The 27,739-nt window shown below is 33.5% G+C and overlaps 1 protein-coding gene across 1 annotated transcript; it reads right to left on the bottom strand.

Annotated features, from left to right (window-relative positions):
* LOC147074673 (uncharacterized) lies at window positions 1-27,739 on the bottom strand. Its single transcript, XM_085943999.1, has 4 exons — window positions 27,596-27,739; window positions 27,038-27,133; window positions 25,999-26,478; window positions 1-545 (listed from the first exon to the last, which is right to left on the bottom strand). The coding sequence occupies exons 1-4, from the start codon at window positions 27,690-27,692 to the stop codon at window positions 1-3; spliced, it is 1,218 nt and encodes a 405-aa protein (XP_085800125.1). The 5' UTR covers window positions 27,693-27,739.

Genomic DNA, 27,739 nt, shown 5'->3' with positions numbered 1-27,739 from the left:
TTATTGTTCCTCTTGTCCTTCCAACGAACTAATATCTTCACTGGAAACTTTTAATTGTGGATTACTGAGTCTTTTCTTGATCTTTGTTATGCGACTTTTAATGCTGCGTTCTTTTAAATGACTATAGATTTCTGTTAGCATGTTATTAAGAGCTTCTATATCAGTAGTAAATTCATTAGCAATCATTTCGGTATTGGGATTTTCATGTGTTTTCACAAGGAAACTGAGCAATGTTTCATAATCGATTGGAAATCTATGACGATTACTTTGAACATGTTCCTTGGCAGGTAACAAAAGTCCATTTGTATCTTCAGTGGATACTTTTTTTCTTTCTTTTTTTGATTTTTTTGGTGTCTGTTGGAGTGCAGGAATGCGTGAGATTGCATTATTTTTCACTGTATCTTCAAATTCAAATTCTACGCTGCTGATATCAGTTGGACTGGTCAACGGCCTTTTTGAACCGATTGGCGTATCCTTGTTGATAATAGAGTTGTCCGACTCTATATCTGCGGCTAGTTCATCCTCCTGGAGTGTATTTTTTCTCTCTAACGAAAGAGAGGTTAACACTTTTGGTACATTGAGAGAGTCAGGCAATTGTACAGTGTGAGGTTCATTATTTCCAGTTGTTTTACAATATTTGGCCAGATGGCCCTCTTCTTTGCATATAAAGCATGTAAATTTTTCGGTGGAGAAGTAAATCCAGTACAGGGTATTATCAAAATTTATTTGCATTGACTCTGGCAGTTTAATAGTGTCTTCTGGGTTTACATAAACCTGTCTCCGGAAACTTAAAATATGTGCATAGCCCGGTTCGTTAATACCAGCTCTGATGCTTGTAATACGTGAAGTAGTTTTTATGTTTAATTCGTTGAGTTTTGATTCCAGAACGCTGTGTGGGATTATAGGACACACGTTTGATATTATTATCCTCTTTGATTTGGTGATCAGCGGCCTGATTTCTAGTACGTGGTTTCCAATTTTAACTGTTTCTTTATTTACTGTTAATTTATCTGCTTGTTCTTCACTACTCAAGTATATACATATTCTTCCCTGGGAAATCCTAGATACATATCTTATATGACATGGACCTACCTTATTCCCGATTGACAGTGTATATTCTCGTATAGAGATGCCCTCGATAACATCTAAAACGATGGCTTGCTCCTTCTTCGGAAATTGCATTTTTTGAGCAACTGATGCATAAGACATTGTTTGTTGGGTTTCTTTTTGGTGATCCATTGCTGGCAACGTTGTATTTTTGATTTTTAATAAGCGCCCCTGTAGTCAGAGACACTTAAATGTAAACAACTTTGTAACAATAATTTATTGTTACGCCGCGCGCACAACTGGTTATTATTAATTTGTAAACACTCGCTATCTCGTTTGGTGACGTGCGACGGTCGCCGAGCACACGGAACAACTGATAACATTATTTTTATAAACACTTTTAAGTTGGCAAATTAATAATAACATAACTAATATCCGTGTCGAGTTAATGAACCGGTCTAAAATAAAGTATCTGTGGTATATTGGTGAGCTCAATTTAGATAATAATATTATCTAGAGTTTGTAAGAAAAACGTACATATTATAATATGTCATTAGGTTATATTGTATTTTCTAATGTTAAGAATAAAAAAATCACAGGATTCTTCTCTACATCCATCAATGCTCTATATAATAGGGCTGGAGTGCTGAACTCAAATTGAGCGTAGTTATGCACAAAGCAGCCAAGCCACAATTTTGAAAAAAAAAATGAGTTATTGTGATTTCCATAATCTCACACGTTTGTTTTACGTTCTGCACAAATCAGCCAAGCTGCTGTCATACAGACATCTCATATAAATGCGTTTTAAAGATTTTGCAAATCGCAGAATATGACATTTTGGATTTGCATAAAGCAACCAAGCTGCTGTCATACAAAAATGTCTTACAAATGCGTTCTAAAAATATCCAATATTCGTTCTGCAAAAAGCAGCCAAATGATAATATTATGTACTTACGTAAGGTGTGTTTTTCTACATTCAATAAATAAACATCATTTTCTCAATTACATTATAATATGTTTTTCATTTTATTATATATAATAATATAATATACAGATTTTTCATATAAAAAATAGTGCCAGGCAGCTAAATATTGATGTATAATTTACAAGTTTTTCGAATTATTTTCAGAATTTTGAAATTCCCATAATAATTTAGTAACTTAGAAAGCTATTTTTAAAGAAAATAATCAAAAATAAAGACTTTTCTCACAAAAATAAGAGATGGCTGCATTCTGCAGAATGCACATTCTAAAAAAAATCATTTTACTCAAAACACCTGGACTGCTAAAACACTAAATTTTCATAGATTATATGCTTTTATCTCTTCAAAAGTTTAACAAAATCATAATTTATGATATATATATATATATATAATATTTATCATTAAAAAAGTATACACAGTATACAGAGGCTTTGCTGATTTAAAGAAACACAATTTACATAAAAGTGCTTCTATCTCTGTTTGAGGTTTGTGTGACTCGGCTGCTTTGTGCATAACTACGCTCAATTTTAAGTCTTTGAGGTTTTTGAGCCAGGATGTTTTTCTTCTACCAGGGCCCCGAATATCAAACATTTCCCTTTAATGATGAGGTACTGAAGTTAAAGTTGAATAACTCTCGGAATGCCGCATGATGTGGCTGAAGTATGGCAACTTTCATATTTTTTTTCTTCGGTTTTTTTCATTTTGGAGATTAGTAGTTATAGTTTTCCAGCTTTCAAAAGCTTCAAGTCTTCTGAGCGTCTACCCCTATACTCCATATAATAGGACTGAAAAGACAGCATCCAACTTAACTATTATCATTCTGTCCCAGGTTTATGTCGTGGCTACATAGTCGACTAAAAGTACCCCCAACTTTCTCGACTCAACCACTCATGACCGCATACAATAATATATTAATACTATATTGAATTAGTTTATTATAAACGTCGTCTGGCCACATCTCTCGTATGGGTAATACGTACGATTACGTTTGTATTCGATTTTTAAAAAATATTATTTTTTTTAAAGTTTTTCTAACCTTTTTATACCTAGATACTCTGGACTTTACTGACAAATATGACAGAATAAAATAAATGATACATATTGCAATATTTCAAAGGGTTTTATTATATATAATCTGGTAATCACTCATACAAAGTTTTCATCATATCCAAAAACAAACATTTGTCATATAAATAACGCGAACACGCTTCAAAAATCAAAACAAATCCTGCGTTAAAAAATATCACAAAACAGCGCGGAGTGTATTAAAAACGAATTCGCAGTCTATTTAATGCGTCCTAACAAAAGTTTTCCGCGAAAATTGCGCGCGAAAAAATGTGCAGAATACTTTGGCGGAAATAATTGCATCGTTTATCAAATCGCGCGGCAAAGATTTTTGTCATTAACGACATTTGTTTTACGTGTTTTCTGACGACTCGCTGCATATTCATCTCTTAGCTACGACGGGTAAAGTATGTAAAAAAACTGCCCTCTGTGTGGGATTGCCAAGACAATTTCGGGAGAGAGCGGCGACTACGGTCGTAGCTTTAAAAATATCTGAGAAATCAGTGGCTTCCAAAATGCAAAATCTCTGAACTCTTACATACTGGATACTTACACAAAAATGATTATTTTTGTTTTATGCCTAGTATCCATTCGGGCGCACATGACAGGATTTAGTTTCGGAAACCCCCCCCCCCCCCTCAGGGACGGAAAATACAAATTATTTAGATAAAGAGAATAATAATTCTTGACCCGGATGATTTGACCATTGGACAGCCTTCTCGAAGGTTTGGCCTCACTCCTTTCGCACATTCAGTTAATACGCAAGGCCTGTGGCCATTAGAAAACCCGTGGCACTCTTGAACCATCATGTTACAATTTGAGGCATCCAATTACATTGTATATTACTCTTGTCTGTCTGAGACATGGCCTCCACATCCTGAAGCGGCCCCCCTACCTATCGTTAAGGATAAAGGCAGTGTAATGCTCTAAAGTTATATTAATATATCTAGTGTTTTTTTTTTTGTATATTTTATTACCTACATCCATTTGAATTATGGAGTTGTCGGGTATCGAATATACAATTAAAAATTGCATTGTCCAACCACATAATTTTAAATAATAACATTATTGAAGGTAAATAGCTCCGCAGACGACTTTTTTTTACTATTAGAGCAAATTTGTGATGTGTGTTTATCTCACTTATTTGGTCGACTTGCCACGCCGGGCCCCCAGGCTAGAGCCCTGTCAGCCCCCCCCCCCCCTTGTGGGGTCCATGGTCTGAGACATTTCCATACTGATGCTTCATACCAAACGTAAGGCGCTGAGATATGTCTGATAAAGATCGGATGTGGTGCTGGGCGGCTGAGATTTTGTGAGGCCTTCAATAACTGGGTATAGTAGTTATACAAAATAGCATGGTGACTTATTCCAACCTTCTTAGCGTTTACGAGTTTACGACACACATCTTTCATAATCAAATATTTTATAGCTGGTTGCGCTTTTTGAAGTGGATGGTGGAGTAGATGCCAGACACTGAATTTTTATGTTGAGAGGGCTAGTGCGCGCTGGAACTGGTTCAGTATTCACGCACTCACGCTCTGGTAAACGGACGGTTCGGAATGTCACTCTAACCGTTTCACTTGGGTTTTGGGATAAATGATGCTTAGGATGGATGACAGACGCAACGTTCTCTCAAACCGTATCAGATTTTGGGCATTGAAGGTTGAAAAGATGCGTTTTAGATGAGTCACTCTGTAGTAAACGCGGCCTCGATCGTATCGAATAAGATAGAGTCGTAGCTTTAACAAGCATATGGGCGTCAGCTGTCTTGAAGAAACTAAATGAAACTTGCAATTACAGTCGATTTATGATACGTAACCGTTGACTTGCAATAATATCTGGAGATTCGAGGTAGGTGGTAAAAAAGGAATGAGTGCCACTATAATTGGCCCAACCGGTAGCATTTCTGTATATAAATAGTTACCTGTTTATTTATTACATATATGTTATAGAGAGTGTATGTCTTGTTATTCTTTTCGTTCGTGATAATCATTTACTATGTTATTACACGGGATAATAATATAATAATACATATTTATTTGGATGACCCATTGAAGTATTACATTATTTTATATGTCAATTCATTCCAATGGACTGAAACATAAAAAAATACCAAATAATATTTTGATCAAATTTTATGTTGCAAAAACGCTCGCTTTCCATCCAGCAGAGGCCGGTGTTGTATTTTTCTATGATAAAAAAACTTGATTTATCGAATTATTTTTTTCTCATCGTGTTTTTTGTTTTTGAAAGGGAATGCGATTCGCTGGACATTTGCAGTTTATTTTACTTTACGTGCGAAATAAAATTTACGATATTTTTATTTATATGCCACTTTTAAAAGACCGCTAGTAAATAATAATAATTTATTTTATTTAAAATGACGTTTGACGTAAAAATATTACTAAAATAAGGCTATAGACATTAATAAATAGTTTGTGAGTTTAAGTGAAAGTACATTACATATAACTAACCTTTGGAGAGATCTTGACACCGGTTAGTGATTAAAGTAATCAATTACTTGGTTTAAAATACAAAAGCCGACTGCAAAAAATTAACGTAATTATCTAGAGAGCCCTTCATAGAAAATTGTAAAAACTATCTACTAGTTAATTTTGTCGCAGTTGGATAGGTTTTCAAAGAGATTTTTATATATTTCTCTGACGAGTTTTCAAATTATGAAAGTAACTATACAAATTACTTCGGTACATTTTTTTAAAAATTATTTTTAAGTAAATTTGGATTATACGAATATACACAATATTATTATGCAATAAATATTATGGTTAAAAAAAAGTTTTTTTTTTTTTTTTTTTAAATAATTGTGAAATCAAGCGTTCAGAGAACACAAAATTAATGGGAACTGGCTTATCCCACTGGGTGTGGTATAACAGGCTAGAGATCTCGAGTGTGGAAAAATATGGACACGTGTTAAAGAATATGCCATTTTCAATAAGAACATCTGTATCATAATATGCATTTTAAATTCTAATGGATTTAAAATCAAATTCCATCAATCCCGATTTCCAATTCCGATAACTTTCGGTCGATAGTATTAATAAATGCATTTGAGTTTGTCACGTTAACGTAACGTGTTTTCAATCTTTAGGAACAGTCGACATGGTTGTTTTTTCGACCATGTCCAATCCTAATAAGATTATATGGGCCTCCACGGACGTAATTGTCAAGAATTGCCTTCATTCAAAATAATCGAAATATTATATAGATGTCAAATTTAGTTTACATTCATGTATTAGAGTGTATAGAATTCTGATTTAGTAGTAGGTACTTAATGTTATAGATTGGTAAGTGATTTAAGGTAATGATATCAAGCCGTAAATAACTCCCACGTGTCCCGCAGGCTGATCAAAAAATAATATTTCCAGACAATCTCAATCTCACACAATCTCAATAATGTATGCTTAGTGAGGTTTTTTTTGATGCGATATCAACATATAAACTGCTTTTTCCTTACTTTCCTTTTCCCTCAACCACTTGCCATGCGGGCGAATACCGTAGCCTAACGAACGTTTGACGCTCTTCAGTGTTGTGCTGAACGATCCAGAGTCGTGATTACTATTTCGATATAACTAATCTATTCCGGTCTATCTTTGATGAGAAAATACCTTGTTGCTCGCCTTAAAATGCCGAAAATACTTTCAAAACCGAGGAATTTTCCCTCGTAGAAACCAAGTTCCATTGGCCGGCCGGACTAACTGAGGATTTGATCATCTTGAAAATCTCTTCCCTTTCAACCGACATAAATGTGGATACTCCCTGATGATGGGATCGATATCCTGTAATTCACCACATAAGATTCTATTAGGCCAAGCTGATATAGCTTGGAGACAAAGCCAATACGTACAGTTAGGAACTGAAAACTCTAATGGCCTGGAGTCATTCTGGTTGTCTGCATGAACCATTTTATATTTGGAAAAACAAAAGTATTTGCCTGCCTGCTTGCATTTTCCATTGACTATTCTTTCATTATCTGAGTGAATTATCCTTTAGCTAAATTGATTTTGTAGATTCCTGATTGTAAAATTTAACCGGAAGAGATAAAAAGATTCTGAACAGAATTTTGTAAATTTCTCAGAAAAGCTAAAAAAAGTCTTTGAAAAAATTGGCAGCTAATCTCAAAAAAGAACAAATATTTTCACAGCACCATGTAAGAATTATTTTCGTAGGTACGACATGTGTAGTGTAAGTGTAAGGTAGGTGGTGAAAAAGTTTGGAAACCTCCAATTTGTTTGATCAGGTGAGTTTAGGTAGACAATTCTTGAGGTTCCTTTACTTGAGGTTGTATGGATACTATCGGTGGCTTTATCCAACTGACTGTCTATTAGGTATGCTTACATACTGCAGTCTTCGATTTAGAAGAGATCTTTATTTAACTACGTATTTTTTAGACTCATACGATGTATAAATGAGAACTCTGCCATTCTGGGTATTGTTGACCTGTGTGTCCCTGATAACTATCTTAGAAATACGGATCAGTTGTTTATTCTCCCAAGCTGCAGAACCAACCTGCCACTGGTAATGCCAATTGGGAGGGCAATAACTATGTTCAACCAAATTGCTTCGGGTGTTGATATATTCCACTTTCGTGAGGTGAGTTTTATGGGACGCCATTTTATAATTTTTTAAAATAGGGTCTCCTTTGCAAACTCGGTGTACTTCTTTAAACATCTATAATATGTACATTTGTATTTTCACTGATTTTGTATGTTTATATTATTATGTTCTCTTTTTATATTTTCATTTTTATCCCTTTTATCACTTTTCTTTTTCTTTCGTCTTTATAATAATGTTTCATGCAATGTTGTGAACGTCTTAAATTTATATTTAGTAATGTCCACAATATGTAAAAAAAAAATGAAATTGAAATTATCAGCTTACTAGGTACATACGTTCATGTACATATTTAGCATTGTTGCATAGGTACCTTATATACTACGCTACTTGTTGATGAACTACTGTTAACAATATATTTTAATATTCTCTTTATTTTTAATGTCATGTAAACGTCATGCATTTATACTCTAGGTCAGTGGTTTCCAAACTTTATGTTACTACGCCTCCCTTTTAAAAAAAATCTAATCTTGGCGCCTCCCCCCCCCCTCTTTATTCCATTAAATAATACAGACACCTTTTTAAATAGTCAAAAATGTACTTAATACATAAATGAAAAAAAACCTAATAATTATAAAAATAAACTAGGTTTTATTACTTATTATATTCATTTTTAAATTAATTTATTTTTCATGCGATGGATGTGCTTAAAGTGCTTTTTTTCTACTAAACGGGATCGATATTTGGATTTCATTGCAGCTAATGCAGAAAATCCAGGTTCGCATAAATATGATGTTACGAATCAATATTCAATGGTAGCAGTACTTTACTTAAAACTTGCATTGCTTTTCTTGACAAAGTATTATATTATTCTTGACTTCGATTCAACCAAAACTAGGGTGTTAGTTTCAATGAAAATATATCGCATGATAATTCTATCACTTTTTTCCTTTTCAGTAGTAGTCAATCCAAATTCATCATCGTTCATTGACAAATGGATTCTATCATGGGCCCCACATCCTGAAGCGGGCCCCCAAGCTGGGCTACCTATCGCTGAGGTTAAGGGCAGTGTGGTACTCTGAAATAGTGTTTCCTAAATTATACAGGCCCCCAAGTTTTCTATATACTATGCATTTGCAAACAGCAAACTTGTGGCTACATTTGTGTTAAGCTTTTCGCGCCTCCCTTTGCAACACTCCACGCCTCCCAGTTTGGAAATCGCTGCTCTTGATATTCTTAAAGCATAGTTATATTTTTATGGACTCATTTCAGGTCAAAAATTCTGGGATTAAAACAATAATATTTAACACCTTACTTGTTTCGTTCACAAAGTAAAAAAATACATTTTTACATCTTTTTCGTTCGGTAGGTACCTACTCATTTGAATAAAGTAATTGACTGTTCCAACGCTCTTTTGTTTCTCAGAAAATTTTAAATCATTTCGTCAAAAGGACATACTTAATGCTTCGAAAATAAGTCTTCAAAAAGATAAAATCCTAATAGGTACATTATTAAAAAATGTCGCTTACTTAAGATTCTCTAAGTAACCATTGGCGATAAAATGATATTTTATACGTACAATTTTATTGTAATATTAGGTATATTATTATAAAAACAGTTCTTCAAATGATTTAATTTTTAATTACCTTCGAATTACAGTGAAATTTATGAGTTTCTTACAATAATTTGCTGGTAGATGTCATGATATTTTATAAGAAAACATGATAAATTTACGGCTCGATTATTACATACAACCTTTGAACTAGGGATTCCAATCCCGGTATCCCGGACTATTTTCGATACCTATGAATCCCGGGATTGGTAAACATAATGCCGAAATTTTCGGGATTGATTTTTTTTATCAATTTTTATGGAAAATAAAATAAAAATGAAAATATAACAGAAAAAATACTTTTAATAACATATAACGACATAAGAAATAAACTGAGTTTGCATTAAGTTTGATTTATTACCCATGTGTTGCCACTTCATTTTTTTTTAATTTTATTTAAATAAATAAAACTGTTGTACTCTCACAATATTAATTATATTGAAATATTATTTACTCTATTAACCCTATGGATTTCCAAAATTAATCGTGCACAATATTAACAATAAATAATGTCTTAAATAGTATAAATTTAATTATACTAGATTTATTTTTGATCGATTTTATCAATGTTTTTTAGATATATAAAAATTTAATATTAACTATCGAAAAAATGCCAATCCCAGGACCAATCCGGAATTCCGGGATCGTTAAATTGTAATCCCAAAATCCCGGGATCAAAAATTTGGCTCGGGATTGGATTCCCTACTTTGAACTTATTACCATACGACGCAGCAAATCTGCAAGAAGACATATTGCGAAAACTAATTCATTTCATTACATATCGATGACTCTGTTAGTTTGTTATATATAATATAATTTAATATATATGTAAGGTAACTAGGCTCTAAGCAATTCCTTTGTAAGACGTATCAGCCACTGACATACTATATATACCTATATATATATAATGATTTGGCACACGGACACGGTGCTTTATTCTTTGTCAAATATGTTTTATTTGAAGCGAAAATTAGTCTCGTTTTGTCACCTAACTAAGCTGAAAAGAGTAAAATGTTGACATCGTTAAAAATGTTAATGGCCCTTTAGTGAAATTATATTGCTTGAAAAAAAAAATTTAGGGTGCTTCTCTAGAATTCAGAGAAAAATCTCTGACTAAATATGACATTCAATGGTACGTTCCATACATTATTAATGTAAAGAAAAAATATTGGTGGCGGGTGGGACCTCCCAATCAGCATTCAGCTAATTCAGCAAATAATAATTTAGCAAATCAGCTAAATTACTACAAACTTTTACTTTTACAAATTAAACTACCTGCACTTTTATAGACATACGTATTGTTTTGTTATACTTGCCCACGGTGGCCGCGCGGCTTAAGCGTTGGACTATAACGCTGTGGATCCCAAGTTCGAATCCTGGGTCTGGCAAGTACACATATTGTTTTTCAATTTGTGGGTGTCAGGGTATGGACCTAATAGGTTGAGCAAGTGGCTGACATCCATTTCTCGTAAAAAACAAAATCTGTCAATACAAACCTCTACTCTGTGGAGGCTCATACGATTCTATTAGGATCGGACATGGTCGAAAGAAGATTGTTTTTAAATATTAGATAGATTAGAGTTCCGTCGAAGCAGGAGCCGCTTGGTGTCTGTCGATAAGATGGCAGAGGACCTAGTGGTATCACGATGATTACATGGAGGAAACGGAAATGTATGGTTCGGGATGCAACTATGGTGGATACACTCGAGGCATCACACCTGAATAAATCAGTCCAATCGTTAGATTCAGCAGCCCATTAAGCTGAGTTTAACAAAGCCAAAAATACGACTGTCTGCCACCTAATTAATATACCGTCTATCCCCTGGGTTTCGAGACATTTTAAATCTCGGAATCCTCTGTATTGAAGACAGTGACTAAGATCCGTCGTCACTTGACTGATAAAACAAGTGAGTGCCGTTCAACTGAGTACCTGAGACAGCGAATAAGCATAGAAATCTAAAGAGGTAATGCAGTCGCTGTTTTAGTATCCAGGGAACTGGATAAGGTATGTCATGTACTTGGGATCTAGTATATCAATAGTTTCATAATTATTATTTTATTACTTTATATAAATGTACTTATATCGTTCAATTTTACACCTTTTGTCACTTATTTTGTTTTCATATTTCTTAATTCTTTATTTAATTCTCAACTGTTTTTTTTTCAATTCTACTGTTAATAAAATATGAATCTATACTTTATAAAAGATATATTTATAATGTGTTTATATTGTCGACCGTGATTAGGAAAAAGGGCGTAACCCACACAGATCAAATTTTAGGGGTGGCAAAAAACGTTTTTTGAATGATTTTGGTTCAATATTAATAAAAAAAAATATGCACAGACATTGGGTGCATGATGATTGATGATTTGGTCTAATATCTTTTCGATCTACTAATGATTAAAGAAGTTATTACAGAAAATCATTAAAATTTAAGGTAAATGCTTTTTTCCTTAAATTAAAACTTAATAAAGCTCAATTAAAACCTGACTTTAGATAATACATCTGCATTTGCGGCTTACTTCCTTTTTACAGAATGTGTATTTGGTTGTATACATTGTTAATATCTAATAAAAGCACTTTTCAAAAAATCGAGGGTTACGCCCTTTTTCCTAAACACAGTCGTGTTTTCGATAATGAATCCTATATTTTTAAATCTTACCATTCTACAATCCAAAGAATACAAATATTAGTTGGATATTTATCAAGTTTAATTTTCGATTATTAGCAAGTGCAAGTACGTTTAAACTAAAATTGTGAGAAATCCTGGTGTCATCTATGAATTTAAATAAATGGGTACCTATCTAAGTTTATTAAAAATTACAAAAAAAATATCGTCAGTATTAACTAAAACTGAAAAAAAAACCTCGAACGAATAGTAAATAATTATTGTTTAGGTATGTCGTCATTAGGTTTATATTGCAGGTGGTTTAATTGGTATAGTTATACCTAGCACATTGACCAAATACCGATAGATTACAATTAAAGAACCGCCCGCCGCCACGTGTTTTCAAATAGGTATGTTTGTGAGGTGTTCCGAATTATGTCAATTCTAATTCAAAGAAAAATTAATTGAAGTCCTAAATCTAAATAAATTAAAAAGTAAACATCACTGTACGTGTTGCTAGAGTTGAGTATTTCCAGAGAAAATCTCAATCTCGAGATTCGGGATTTCCCGAAAAGAGTTCTCGAGAATTCTCGATAAATCGGGAAATTTAAAAAAATCTGTAAAACTCCTAATATCAGTGTAAAAACAGACACATTCCAAAATAATATGATTTTTTTATTTATGTAAGAAGACAAACAAAATAGAAGTAGGAAAACAAAAATAATTCAAAACATTACTTACTAAAATACGAGTAGAATTTCAAAAAACACAGACTGTCAATCGCTACGTCTGACAATCGCGTACGTTTTTGAGACACAAAATTCCCTGATGTTGCAAAAATTGCGCTCATTTGGAGTCGACATCAGTCTTTGAACGTTTTGTATTTTCTGTCCACTTGTTTCATATAGAAAATCATTATTTCAATTAATATTTGATAATAACGAAATTCCGAATCCAGAGAAAAGATTCTCGAAATCCGGGATTTCCCGAAATGTTAAAAATTTCAATTCTCGAGATTCGGGATGGAAACTTTTGGAAATTTCTCGACAATTCCCGTCAGGAAATTCCCGAAACCCAACTCTACGTGTTGCTATTTAATTAAATTAATTTAATTAAAAATAATGAGTTGGTACCTACTTATATTCTTATTTTAAAATATTGTAAAGTAATAATTCGTATCAGTTTGTGCACGCGTGTTAAAATCAGTCGGCGTGGTGCAAAATCTAAATCTATTTGAGAGTGTTTTCGCGAAAGTCGAAAGTCAAAAATAGCGACTTTTTTGCACAAATGTGAACGAACGCTGATGAACGTGGAAAAAATACTCTGAACCACAGGCCAAATACCAAAACTTCATTAGAAACAATTCATTAATTAGCATTTAAATAAAATAAAATATAGATACATCAGTTTACTACAGATTAAGTATCAAGACGGAAGGACGAAATTAAAATTATTTATTTATTTATTTGGAAAAAGAGTATTATGGCATTACAGCGAATGGCCAATACGATACATAATAAATACAAATTATAAAAAATAACTTAATTACAAATAACAACCAATATAACAAGAGAATATAAAAGAAAGTATGTGCTTATGTAGATATTAAAGTAAAATGATAAATACCTACAATTATAAATTTAACTTGTTTAACACGTCCACAAACATGATATAGTTAATAAAAAATAGTTCAACTTTTATGGTTCACATCATCACATTAATATGAATTGTTTCACTACTGGATGAACGCATCTTCATAGCTCTACCCAGTCTTATCGGTACCTTGTTCTTCGCTATCACGTACATCCACCGAACTTTATGAGTTCGCCTATACAGCAGGTTTTAGGGCATCCTAATGATCATTTAGTGCTCCTTGGGAGCGTCTAAAGTCAACTCGACCGTCAGTTGGATCGGTCGGCCTTTGTGACTTGATATCTATAAGAGAAAATTTCTCAACTTTCAAACAATTTACTGCATTTTACGGTGAGCGAGAAGGTATTTTCTAATCGAGGAATGACCGTAATAATATATTATATCAAAATAGGAATCATGAAGACACTACTGCACGCCAACTAAGGTCTCAGTACAAGATTAAAGGGCGCCTAACGTTCATTACGCCGCGGTATTAGCCTACATAATGGTTTTGGAGACGTGATGGGTGGTGGAGGGAAAAGCATGTGCTCCTTGGGTGCCACTGTATGACGGCATTTGCCCAGTAGTTGTCCACTCGCTGAACAACATGCCGGCCCATTGGCATTTTACCACGGAACTCTTGTCTGCCCCTTTTATCTACTGGCTTTTGTGTGATCTTTTCGCATTATGCTCAAAATTCAACGTTAACTTTTAACCTTCGACCAAAGTCGTGCGATATATACCAAAATTATTTACAACTCACTAATAATTTATGTTAGTTTTAATATGAGCAGGTATCCGAATGTAAGTACTTTTATATCATGTAAAACAATAGTAATAGGTACGTTGGGAAAATAAGTCAATAATAAAATAAACTAAATATTTTAAAATTATTAGGTACAGTTGCAATTATTTTCCTGTAAAAACCAACTGCTTTGATGACGCTCTTTGGTACTTAGTACTGACTACCGTTCAATGACATATGCGAAATAAATTCTCTTAGCTATAGTTACATATTATCATAAGGAAGAGAAGTTTAAATAATAATGTTTCAAAGTAGGTTTTTCTTTTATTTTCCTATCTCCACTTCTCAGTCAAAGATTATGAACGTCGTATGGCCTCTTCAACAATCTCTGTCACTCTGCAGTCTTCTTGAATCTTCTTGAAGAATTACCACAGAAATATTCTAATGGATCTAAGTATTGTACTATTCCATTTGAGTCTTTTTTCCGACCCGGGTTTCGCCTTTCGGCATCTTCAGTCACTATGAGCACTCACCAAAAGATAAATAGGTACACACTGACAACGAATACAATAAATTATCTCATCTCTCTCTAACAGGCCTCGTACACCGCCTTACCCTGATTAATGAAGTGTTTGTTTCACACAGTATATCCACCGTATTATAGGTATTACGGCCCCATTTATTTTTTTCCTTGAAGAGAAGGATCTTTGATAGTTGATGTTATTGTCTACCATCCTTGAGATATGGCATTTCTAAATGAGCCACCCTATCTATTAACATGCGAAAAGACAGCTTCAACATAAGTATGAGTTAACAAGAAAACCCTAAATATTTTTTTTCTTCGTGTACCAACTGCAAACAAATGACTGAATCCATTAGTGCGTTAAAACCCCATTTATTAATTATTATATTATTATCGACCATGCCCTATCCTAATAGGATAATATGGGCCTTTGTTTTTTTTTACGAGAAATGGATGACTGCCACTTGCTCAACCTATTACGTCCATATCCTGACTCACACACAAATTAAAAAAAACAATATGTGCACTTTCCAGACCCAGGATTCGAACCTGGGACCCACGGCGTTATAGTCCAACGCTTAAGCCGCACGGTCACCGTGGGTGCTGGGGTAAGTACCCCATACTGCTGCCAACATATGGTAAAATTAATGTGTTTTGTTTTTGATGGTTGGAAAAATAGATGCAACTGTTTTAAATTTGGCATCAATTTGTTCGAGAAAATAATGAAAACAATCACGCTGTTTGTTTTTGCTTTCAAAGATAAATACATTTTAACAAAATAAGCGAAAAAGAATACTAAGTACAATTATTGACATTTAACAAAATATAGTTATGAGTTATGGATCCCTAATATACATTTATGTGGATCGTGCCATCCCCTGCCAGGATCAACCACCATCAAGGCGATTTTTTCTCCATCATCTGCTTCTTGGAGCAGTTCGTTGGAGTACTAATCACGGAGTTTCTTCAGTTGCAAAATGCAACGGCGTTCTCTGCCGCGTTTACCGTTAAGCATTATTTGGATAATAACTTAGGAAATATTGTACTTTGTTCTTTCATAATATGGCTGAGGTACTGAAGTTTTGTTTAATTTTAACATTAACATTGTCACTCTATTATTTCACGAAATTTTGAGGATGCGTCTATACAGCCACATCTCGAAAACCTCAACTCTCGATGACATCTCCTGTTTAAGCATCTATACCTCCCCTACATACCATATAAAATAATTGGTAAAACATAACCGCAAATCACACGCAGTCTCAGATATTCCTAAACTAAGACCACGATTGCTAAGGAAGCGTCTCATCTGGAAAAAGACACTCCTTAGTTTACTAATGTGTATTTATTTTGATAGTAGTAATTATATCTTGTACGGCTGAATGTACTTTCCTCACGTTTGACTTCAATAATCTGACCAAGATTCGGTTTTATTTTTATGGTTGTACAGTTGCTAAGTTATGATTTTCTCATGTATTATTTTTACGAAAAAATATACATGAATGAAGCCTATTTTGTAGGAGACGATAGTTTAATTACTGTTTCCTGTAATTCCACAGACTATTGCGAGGAATGTCCGGTCATGATGACGGACGATTCGTCCTTGAACAGATCTGTACCAAGGTCTCAAAGGAAATCAAAGTCACTTTTTTTATATCTATACACTGCAAGGCAAAATTTATGTTGTAGGTATTAATATGTGTGTGATTTAATTTATACAATAATTGAAGTACCTACATTATTTAATTCCATGGGCTGACAACGTTTTGACATTGTTGAAAAATTATTGGGGTTAATAATATTATTGAAATAAAATATATTATCATCATTCAATACCTACTAATAATATTATTTAATTATATCGCATCGTGAGTGTAAAACCAAGACATGTGCAATTTTTTTTAATTTTGAGATTAAATGCGAAACAACTGCTAAATAAACCAAATAATTTGGTTTTATTTTAGAAACTCTATATTTTGTCCTGACAAAATGAAGACTTTTAACTTCAACTCGTTGTAAGTCTGTATGACTTTTTGTTCGAAAACCACTAGGACTAGACGAATAATATAAGTTATTTTAATGAGACTTACACAGCTGACATAATAATATAATTTAACATATTATTTGATAACGATCAATTTACTAAAATTTCTTCTCAATATCTCAAAATGTTCCGAAGTTTAAATAAGACTTTTAAAAAATAGCGCACTTGCAACAATTCATCACAAATTCGTCAAGTATACTAATCAGCAGAGGAGAGATGATGCGAGGCGCTATTTGAGGGACGGGCGTCTACGTTCAACCGTTGTGGACTATGCGGACATAATTGAAGTAACAAAATTGAATCACGAGTATGTAAAAAGCTCAAATAACAGCGGTGGACTGGTGAGGTGAAATTCGGATAAAAGTAGCGCATTTCAGTATTTCAAATCGCGGCCATAAAATAATATTATACATATACCTCTTGGTACAGTGAATAAGGCACTGGGCTCTCACATGGGGGCTCCCGGTTCGATTTTCGGCGAGGTTACAATAAATATTAATGTTGTTTTCTTGAAGCCTGCGTGTTTATGTGATCGTTTCGCTTTTACTACTACGCCACTGTCATTGGGCAACATGGCCTGATCTAGTTCTATTTTTTTTCTTGTGACTGCGACTCGCTGTCATAATAATATTGCCTCTTCTCTTCTAGAAGAGGATCCGTCGATCAGGTCCTCACTCCTATTCTGTTAAATAACTTTACAATTGTGCCTAGCTCTTCCGTCTTACCCACCGCCAGGACACCTTTCAATTCGTCAACATTCTCATAGATATCCGCAATTCGCAACTGTACTCTGTAGTATTAACTCAAGCTCATTCCTCGTCAAAGGAGACTCTACAAACCAGGGCACCTATCGTGGTGATGATAGAATAGACTTACTCCATTTCCCCTTTTCTAATGATGTCCTATGGTGAAAATCTATCCACCTACTTTGGCCCATTTTCTTTATAGCCTCATTCCAGTCCAGGTTTTCTGGTATCCACTGATATGGTACCCCTGAATGGCCAGCTTCCTTTGCCAGATCATCCGCTCTTTCATTGCCCTCAATACCCATGTGCGATAGGAAATCTAGTGTTATAAAAATATTATATATCGTGTGTTGCTGCAAAACGTTGGTTTGTCGATAATTTAGGTATTTTTTATTAATTTATTAACGGATTATGTGTCTATATAGGTCCTATAAGTATGCTAGGAAAAAAATCAATGTCACCCGATAATTATATACGTGCATAATATAATGAAGCACAAATAACCATTTTGCCTGATTTTAGAGGGCATAAACAAACTTTCGAATTTAAATTACTGCATAACATGATTTCGAGACTTACCAACTTTTGTCAGTTCCCCACGAATGTATCATTGATAAATAATTAATGGATTAACATTAATGTCAAATACTTATTTACCTATGTCAAGTAATTTTTACCGTCCCTTGAGATTACCAACTTTCAATAATATTGGTATGATCGGATAGATTAATATTTTATATTTAATTATCCTACTCATTTACTAAAAATTTGTTTTAAAAATTCAACTTTCAAGCAGTAAAAATAATAAAATCTATCTGACGCAACGCAATTTATTAGTTATCATTAATTGTATACAATGGTACGCATTTTGATATGTGAATACATCCCACATACTTTAGAGTGAGTGTTTTTTTAATATCTCGATAAATATACTAATTTATTATTGATTTTATTATTTATTATAATTATTGATGTAATTTTTATAACAAATTCATTGGCGCCAGAAGTGTACAATCTCCACACAAACCACAAAGAGTCGGACATGCCTGTCTGTGGGTGAGACGATAAAAATAAACCAGAGGCAATGAATCCTTTATGCATGTTTTATTGTTTATGATTTGTTATTTCGGTTTTCCTCATTGGTCTCGATTTGAATAGGTGAGATTTTAAAAAACGAACACTACCTAGCAATTCTTACGCGGTAATTTTAAAACAATTTGAATTTCATGTCCTTCAACTTACACGTACTTTTTCGTAAGTTACGCAAAACAAAACTAAGCAAAGACAATAAAATAAAACTATGGAATAGTAGATATTAATATACAACATTGGCAATTGGATTAATAACATTATCCCATCACGAAAGCAGCACGTAGATTGTAATTTTATTATTTCTTATTCGGTTGCAAGCCTGGCACCTACACTAGTATATTATTGTACTGTGTTCTAACCGAAATTTGTCTATTATTTTGTCAATCCCCTACTTTTAACTCTGGAGATTGGTTTTGTACTTGGATTGAATCACTCAGTCAATTCTTCAGGCATGAAATGCGACTTCTTCTTTATGTTCTGTTGCCCTCTATCTTCCCTAGATATTCGTCTAATGCAGTGCATTTTGTCATACTATCGACCGAGGGTAGGTACTTGAGGGAATTTGAATTTAAATACACTATTCCATCCGAGTCGTTTTTTGTGTCCCGGTTTTCGCCAAAGGGTAAACACACACTGACAAGACAACACATACTATTAACTCTAATGCGCCGGCCACATGGCAGCGACTTGCCTGCGCGGTTTTGCCTGTGCAAAAAAACACTCTCGCATGGCCACACGGCACAACTAAAACTGCGCAAACCTCATTACGTTACGACAGAAGTCGTCGTCGTGGAAACATTGTTTTTCGGAATCGCAGCAATGTCGTTAAGTGATGATTTGTTTTTGTCACAAGCGTTTTTCTATTGTTTATTAGTTAAAAAAAGAGAAATAAATACTCCAGATCCAAGTGGACCAAACAATGGCTATTGAGAAGAAACATACACTCGCATATAAATCAGCATTTTTTGCTTAAATATAATATATACTAATGGCGAAGGGTAGAGGTACGCTGTTAAGATCTATAAAATATCTAAAATTATGCATTTAAATCATACATAAATATGAATATTTTATAGATATAATATTTTTATCTATTGTAATTTGGTTTAGGCAGAGCTTAATGGATTAAAAAAACGAACCAACAATATGTGTAATATGTATTCTTAATCCAACGAAAACAAAAATGAAAAAAGACCGTAACCTCCAATGTCATTGCCTTCGAAGAACTGAGCGCGGCTTGTAAAACTCGGTTTGCGCAGTTAAAATTTCAAGCAAGTCGAATTTTACGCAGGCCGCACTTTTTGGTTTGCGCGGTGTACAGTTTTGCCATCCATACGCACGGGTTTGACTGCGCAAGGCCGGCCTTTCTTAATAACAAATCAATACAATAAATTAGGTAAAAACTTATCACCTACCTACGTATTAAGTCAAGGATCCAATAAAAATATATAACAAACAAATTATGAATAGTTGAAGTATTTGTTGTAAGTAAGTTTGTGAAGTAAATGTTGAAGTATTAAATCGTCAAACGTAATACATAATTATCAGACCAGGATGAGCGGAAGGTGTTAAGAGAAGCATTTTATCCAGCAGTAAATATTACGAGTATATCCCAGCTGTTAAAAATGAAATTTTAAAAATATTACTTCACAGAAATCTCTCACTTATGATGTATTTGTGTATTTATTTCTTGTGCCAATAATAGAGCATTTCATTTTCCACGTGTAGCTCGCCGACGTTGGGCCGGACGCGTGCCAAGTTTGATTGGCACGCCAAATTCGCACGTGCAGAGTAGGTAGGTACGCCAAATATTTATTTTACTTTATTATAAACGGTCTCTCCTTTCCTCTGATACTATACGCCGCAGCGTAAGTGAGGACATAATATTGGAAATGTTGCCAAGTTGATATAGAAATGAATATAATTTATTATATTAGGTACCTACCTCTTTAATTTAATAACATAAAAATTGTATTTCGCTCGTATTTACACATCCAAAATAATCGATGTTACGAAAATATTAACATAGGTAGTGTAATTTATAAAAATAAGTAAAAATTAGATTTTTTTATTATGTGTCACAGACAGTCAAATTATTTTTGCCATGCGACGGAGCGGCGCTCCGGTCATTTCGACCACTAAAATAATCCACTTAAAAGTCAACAGAAGACATTGAGTTCAAGATTCATTCTGATCACTTGTTATTATACTCACGAGTGAATACGACCAATTACTACAATGATCAACTTTCTTAAAAAATCTCATAAGGATCTATTTTCAATAAAGATAATTTTTACAGTTTCCTGTAAAATTTCACCCATTTTTTCTATTATTATTTATTTGACAAAATTTTACCAGCATTTAACTTAGTTAGCAACCTCTACCATATCGCGTACTCTTGCCTACTTCATTATATATTGATTTATTTTGCGGTCGTATTGCGTTATCCCTAACACACGCATTTGCATGTCACGCATATTCGTAATTATTGGATTTCTCTTAGATTAGGGATATATGTCTCACATAGGTTGAACACTTCTTAGATAAAGATATATTTTATTATATAATTGGCGGCCCTCACAGTCCAGTGCGTAAGCTATGCGACCTAGAATACGCCGATGACGCTGTCCTATTCGACAACTCAATCGAGGGCATTCAAGAGACAATCGACAGGTTGCATAACAACTCCTCTCGCGTTGGTTTGAAAATCAACGCGAAGAAAACCAATGTCTTGTGTAATAGCACCTGTCCTGATCCAGATTTCTCTCTGATTAGCGACAGACAAAACATCGAGAGCGTCGACAACTTCAAGTACCTGGGGGTACACATCACGGGAGATGGCATTTTGCAGAAAGAGCTCGCTATCCGAATGGGAATGGCTGGAGCAACATTCAACTCGATGCGGAATGTCTGGGACTCACGATTGTACTCGGTCAAAACCAAATGCCGCCTATTCGACGCTTGCATTCTGACGGTGCTGCTTTACGGTAGCGAATCATGGCACCTTACGAAGGCTCAGAGCAGTCGTATACTGAGCTTCGAAAACAGATGTTTGCGACGAATACTGGGTGTGCGGTGGTATGACTTTAGGAGCAACGAGGAGATAAGAGAACGCACCAAGCAGCCTTTCATCACGCTGAAAATGAAGAGGCGACGTTGGACCTGGCTCAGCCACGTGCTGCGGATGCCAGAAGAGAACTTTAACCTGGCTTGCCTGTTCTTCAAGCCGACTGGATTCCGGCGTCCTGGAAGGCCGCTAAATACAATCTACAGAGTGTATACGGCGGAGCTACGGGATGCTGGTTTGACCTGGAACGAAGCAAGAAGACTGGCGAGCGACAGGGATTCTTGGAGGCGCCGCGTGGTGTCCATATGCTCCAGTTAAGGGGCGGATATGGCAAAAGAAGAAGAGATCAAAAAATATTTGAAAATAAATACACAGTATGAATGTGACTTTCTCATAGCCTGTTCTTCATTATATTACTACAATATTGTTATCAGGCCCCACAGCCTGTTGTAGTGCTGAAAAGAGTAGGTACCTATATATTATGTATACATAGGCTTACCATACGTCCCGGTTTCACACATTGGTCCCGGCATCTCGGCCGGTTTGGCATTTTGTTCCGATGTTGTTCCGCGTATGAATAATTAATTGTCAATAACAAATTGCCATGATTCGCCGTAGTAGCGTATGAGATAAGATAGCCATAGCGGGTAAGGGTGCGAAAAAAGTTCATTCCAGCGAGAAATACGATTGGTACAATAAAAAATAAAATAATTCAAAATTATGCAGCAGACTTTCTGCATTCTTCTTTTGTACATACTTTTAATAGATAATAAAACATTTTCTGGTGGTTAAATTTGTTTCTTTGCCCTATAAATACCCCGTTCCTGTCCCGGTTTAGAGTTTCATAATTATGGTAAGCCTATGTATAGGTACATATCATATCATCGTCACTGTTCTGGCAGAAGACACTAATCCGAAAAAATGACCTATTGAGTTAGTTATACCAAAATGTTCCTTATTTCAAACTTTACCGTCTGGAAACCTTCTTAAAAAATAAACAGTCTTTATTTTAAAGTCATCCTTTTTACGATTACTTAATAAACTCATATGATAGACCATTTCAAACATTTTAACAACTTCAAAGTCAAATTACTCAAAACTAGTATTCTCCAGTTAGTGTGTTCTGCCAGGACAGAGACGATATATTTAACTATTAACTAAAACATATGGTACTTAATATTATATTATTGCAACCTGGCAATCCTGTCGTCAATACAACACGTCAGGCCACCTCTGCGTTGGTGGGCCGTGGTCAAAGCCGCGATAATTATAATTCACAAAATATAGATGACCACCCTGTATTATGTTGTGATGAATGACGTCATCAAGGAAAGCGCTTAGCAACAGTATGAAAAATATTATGCAGTGACGGCAGATCTAAATAATAATATTATGTTTAAACTGACTGTCTAGTGTCTTCACTCTTAATGACGGGAATATCAAATGTTTCCTAAATAATTATTAAACATACTTACATCATTTTAAAATACAGAAATATATAGGTAACCATTAGAAAAATCGGTACAGTTCGGTTATGAGGAATACAACAGCGGCAAACAATTTTTGAAAATAGCCGATATACTGAATTATTTGTTAGGTTAACCTAACCAAATCTAACCTATCCCAACCTAACCTAACCTAAACTAACAAATAATCCAGTAAATCGGGTATATCGGGAACTTTACCGAAAAATCTTTTTGAATAAATATGACACCCAGCAGGGTTCGAACCTGCGTCCCCCGGCACTCGCACCCATGTGCCTGACCACTAAGCTATACGTATCTTATATAACTGCGACGAAGTTAAAGAATGATTTTGTAGTACTCTCTGAAGCGGTTTCTACAGGGAACTGGTTCTGCGAGCAATCGCGTTACATACACAACCATCAATAATTGACATTTTTGCTCAATATAAACGTAGTTGTTGATCGAATCGATTGGAGTGCCAGTGATAAGGATCTTTAAAACCTACTTTGCGATTTTCATTGTGTTCTGAAGATCTTCTGAGTGATTGGCAGACAACAATGTCGCCTGCAAAGGGTAGGTGACTGAGAGATTCGCCCTCAATGGCGATTTTACCGTTTTCTCAGTCAAAATATATTTACCAGAATAACGGTGAATAATTTGAGTGAGATCAGGGAACTCAGAAATAATAGGAACTGAAATACCTAACGTGTGTGGAGAAGCAGGCAACCGATCTCGAATGTGGAAGAATACAGGATAAACTTAAAGACGTGTCAAAAATATGTCATACGTCGAATACTGACAACTGCTTTCGGTTTCTACATTGATGCTCATTTAATATTGGTGCATTGAAGGTTGCAACACACACTATTGCACGTCTATAATGCGTGGTTCGTTTTCGTACGACACTCACACATTCAAAACCCTGCGTTAAAATGTAATGTATCGGGATATAGCCTATCGTAATTATATGTATTAATCTGTTTTGTGGGTTTCTAAATCGATTTACTTATTGGCAATCGGATTTTGAATTACCTTAATTACTAACCTGTGTCAGGATCACTACTAATTTTTGTTATAACGTACTCGCACTTGTTTTAAAATTATGGATATTCAAGAAAAGAATGTTAGATATTATTATTTAAATCTTGTGAATTAAAAAATATTCATAAATAATTATTTTAAATAAATTATTTAAGATCAGGACCGGCTTCGTTCTCATAGAGCTAACGGCTCTATCAATAATTATTATATACCACACACTTACACTTGTATTAGTGTACATTATTTTTTGTTCGCCCACGATGACACAGCGGTTATAATTTATAATATCATGCGTACGACGTTTGAATTGCCGGTCTGGCAAAATTCACTTGTTATTTTCATTATACCCGAAATTTGAACTTCCATAATAATATTATGTTGAGCAAGTAGCTAACATCCATTTCTCTTAAGGCCATGCATTAGTTGAGGCACGGTCTAAAAAGATCGTTGCTAGGCGATGTGCGGATCGCGGGTCGCGGGTGCAAAAGACGCCTGTCAAACGAAATATTATTTCTCATATAATTCCAACATACCGACGGCCCCAGGAAAAACCGGTGTAAGTCTAAAATCACAAATGTTCAGGAGAGCGAAAAAACTAAAATATTTACGCTATTAAATTCATCAAATAAAATGAGTGAGTTTTTTCTAATCTTATTTAAGTAAATCAGATAGACCATTTTATGGTCTATATTTCTATCAAAATTTAATGGTGATTAATTGATTAACAGCTAAGATAATGACCAAAAATCGTTTTTATTTGGAATAATATTACGCGCTTGATGTTTTGACTCGGTTCAACATGCTTTTGCGAGGACAAAATAGATCACTGACTCCGCACAGCAGACTTATATTCTGGTATAGAACGGTTTTTTACGTCGCGTTTTTCTTACTCTATACGATTTTATTAAACACAACCATAGTTATCGTGCTCTTGTACGGAACAACCATTATAGCGCATTATTTAGCTCGAAATAGGACAGCGTGAATACAAAATAATGACAAAGAGTAAGGAGACATATTGACATACAGTTTTTTTGTATGAAGTTTTTATTACAGAAAAGTATCTAAGTATGATAATTTTTAAAAAATCAAAAAAAAAAATGTTTTAATTAAATTATTTTAGTTATTTATATAAATATTGTTAATATGTACAATAAGTAATATAAATTATTCAGGAAAATAGTAATTATGGAAGGATAAAAAAAGTTATGTAAGAAATTAAAATATAACGCAAGTAACTACGAGAGAGAAAAAAATGTTTACTTTTATACATAATAACACAATTTACATTAAAAATATGGAAAGAACAATCATAATGTTAATAAATATTTTGTGTTAATACAAATAAATCACATTTTATTCATTTTATTGGATTATTGATAACACAATTTATATTAAAAATATGGAAAGAACAATCATAATGTCAATAATTATTTTATGCTAATACAAATAAATCACATTTTATTGGATTATTGATAACACAATTTACATTAAAAATATGGAAAGAACAATCGTAATGTTAATAATTATTTTATATTAATACAAATAAATCACATTTTATTGGATTACTGATAACACAATTTATATTAAAAATATGGAGATAACAATCATATTGTTAATAATTATTTTATGTTAATACAAATAAATCACATTTAATTAATTTTATTGGATTATTGATAACACAATTTAAATTAAAAATATGGAAAGAACAATCATAATGTTATTAATTATTTTATGCTAATACAAATATCTCACCTTTTATTACTTTTATTGTATAGTTTATACACCAATCGACTATTTTTCCTGCCTTCGAAATATATGTGGAGCCAGTATTGATTGATGTTTTCAAAATATTTTTTTTCCAATTAATTTCTTGTCGTCTTCTCTTTGCACCTTTAGATGGAGAATACGTTGATCGTACATCATTTTCATCATGTGTAGTCGAATTGGGATTATTTGGTTTTTCATTTGTCAAGGTATCATTGTCCATTATGATTTCTGGAATGGCGATTATGTCATTACAATGCACTGAAGTGGACGGAATCGCAATATCTTGATAATCATTGCGGTATGTTTGTATTGAATCAGTTTGCGGTTTCGATATTTCATCCATTAAGTAATCCAAAACTTCAGGAGATTCGTCAATATCTGGAGCACTCGATGTAAACGAAATTATACTGGGACAGTATTCTGAATAGCTAGAATTGTAATCCTTATCTGTCGTATCGTTAGAATCTGTAAAAACAAAATATAAAATTATAATTTAATACTCCAATGTATATACCCTATGATTAAAAAAGTAGATAACAGAGTGATACCAGTAAAAAACATTCCTAAATATGAGTTTACAGTACCTAACCTTATAGAATTGCTTATTTTTCAGAAATAATAAAACTTAAATCTTTTCTAACATCTCAATATTTCGTGGTATTCAGAAAATACATAGATCGTCTGCTACATATATAACAAAAAAATAGGTTTTATCAATATAAAACGCAATATAATTCAAATACTTATTCCCCATAATTTACTACCTATGAGGGTTAGTTTCTTCTACTTTGATTGGATAGTGTTATAAAACTTATAAACCAACACAAAATCTTTAAAAAAATAAAATCTTCTATTGAAGCATAAAAAAACGGTCCTGTTTGTTGTGAAATTATGTCAAATAATATTACATAAATTGTATTATATTTTAATAAGTGGTTAATACACACACAGTCTCTTCACCAAGAATCGAATAATATTTTAATAGTCTTACGTTGTTAAAGTGGTTATATCATATTATGCTTACCTATGACTTCATCGTTGTCAAGGGATTCTTCATTCACCATGTTTTTCACATTGCAGAATACGCCACTTGCTTCATCCAATATACAAGTAGTATAATCTGTAAATCAATACACAAGCACATTAGATACCATGATTTGGTAGATATTCATAAAATATCTCATTTAAATAGTAAAGTAGTTAAATATATAAAAATACAGATAAGTATGAATTACAATGAAGAAATGCACAAAATAAAATTATTTTAGAGGGTTAGCGCAAACCAGCAATCATTGCGTTATAAATTAATCAACTTAATATTAACATAAGCTAATTGGTTATCAAATAGTATTTTCTTTAAATAGTGGATATCATTATCTAAGCGTTTCATTATGAACTTTCAAAGAAACATATCATATACAATATCAATTTTCATTCATATCTAATTCTTTTTTATTTAGGTAATTAATTATACAAAATGTAAACTCTGTCCAATTTTACTAGGATTAAATAGCTAATAACTTTCATAATAATAAAACAATCATAATCAATAAGTAAAAAGTATGTAAATGTATGCACTTACCACTCTCACCACTACTAGATTTTTTTAAATTAATTGATAATTTATTTTGAAGTCCACCCGATGCTAAATGCAATATATGTTTTGCGCGATCAGACATGGTATAAGTACTAATTAAATTTTAAAGAAAATAACGATAATTATAAA

This window comes from Rhyacophila brunnea, unplaced genomic scaffold (genome assembly GCF_057557595.1).
Source record: "Rhyacophila brunnea isolate RB1 unplaced genomic scaffold, BYU_Rbru_1.0 scaffold_16, whole genome shotgun sequence".
NCBI classification, from domain to species: domain Eukaryota; kingdom Metazoa; phylum Arthropoda; class Insecta; order Trichoptera; family Rhyacophilidae; genus Rhyacophila; species Rhyacophila brunnea.
This window is presented reverse-complemented; position numbering and strand designations above follow the sequence as displayed.

Coding starts and splice junctions, on each gene's coding strand:
- LOC147074673 (XM_085943999.1), bottom strand. CDS start 27,692: ATGTCTGATCGCGCAAAACATATATTGCATTTAGCATCGGGTGGACTT. Junction 27,134..27,595: donor ATCTAGTAGTGGTGAGAGTG/GTAAGTGCATAC, acceptor ATTGATTTACAG/ATTATACTACTTGTATATTG. Junction 546..25,998: donor TACAATAAAAGTAATAAAAG/GTGAGATATTTG, acceptor CTCTTTCGTTAG/AGAGAAAAAATACACTCCAG.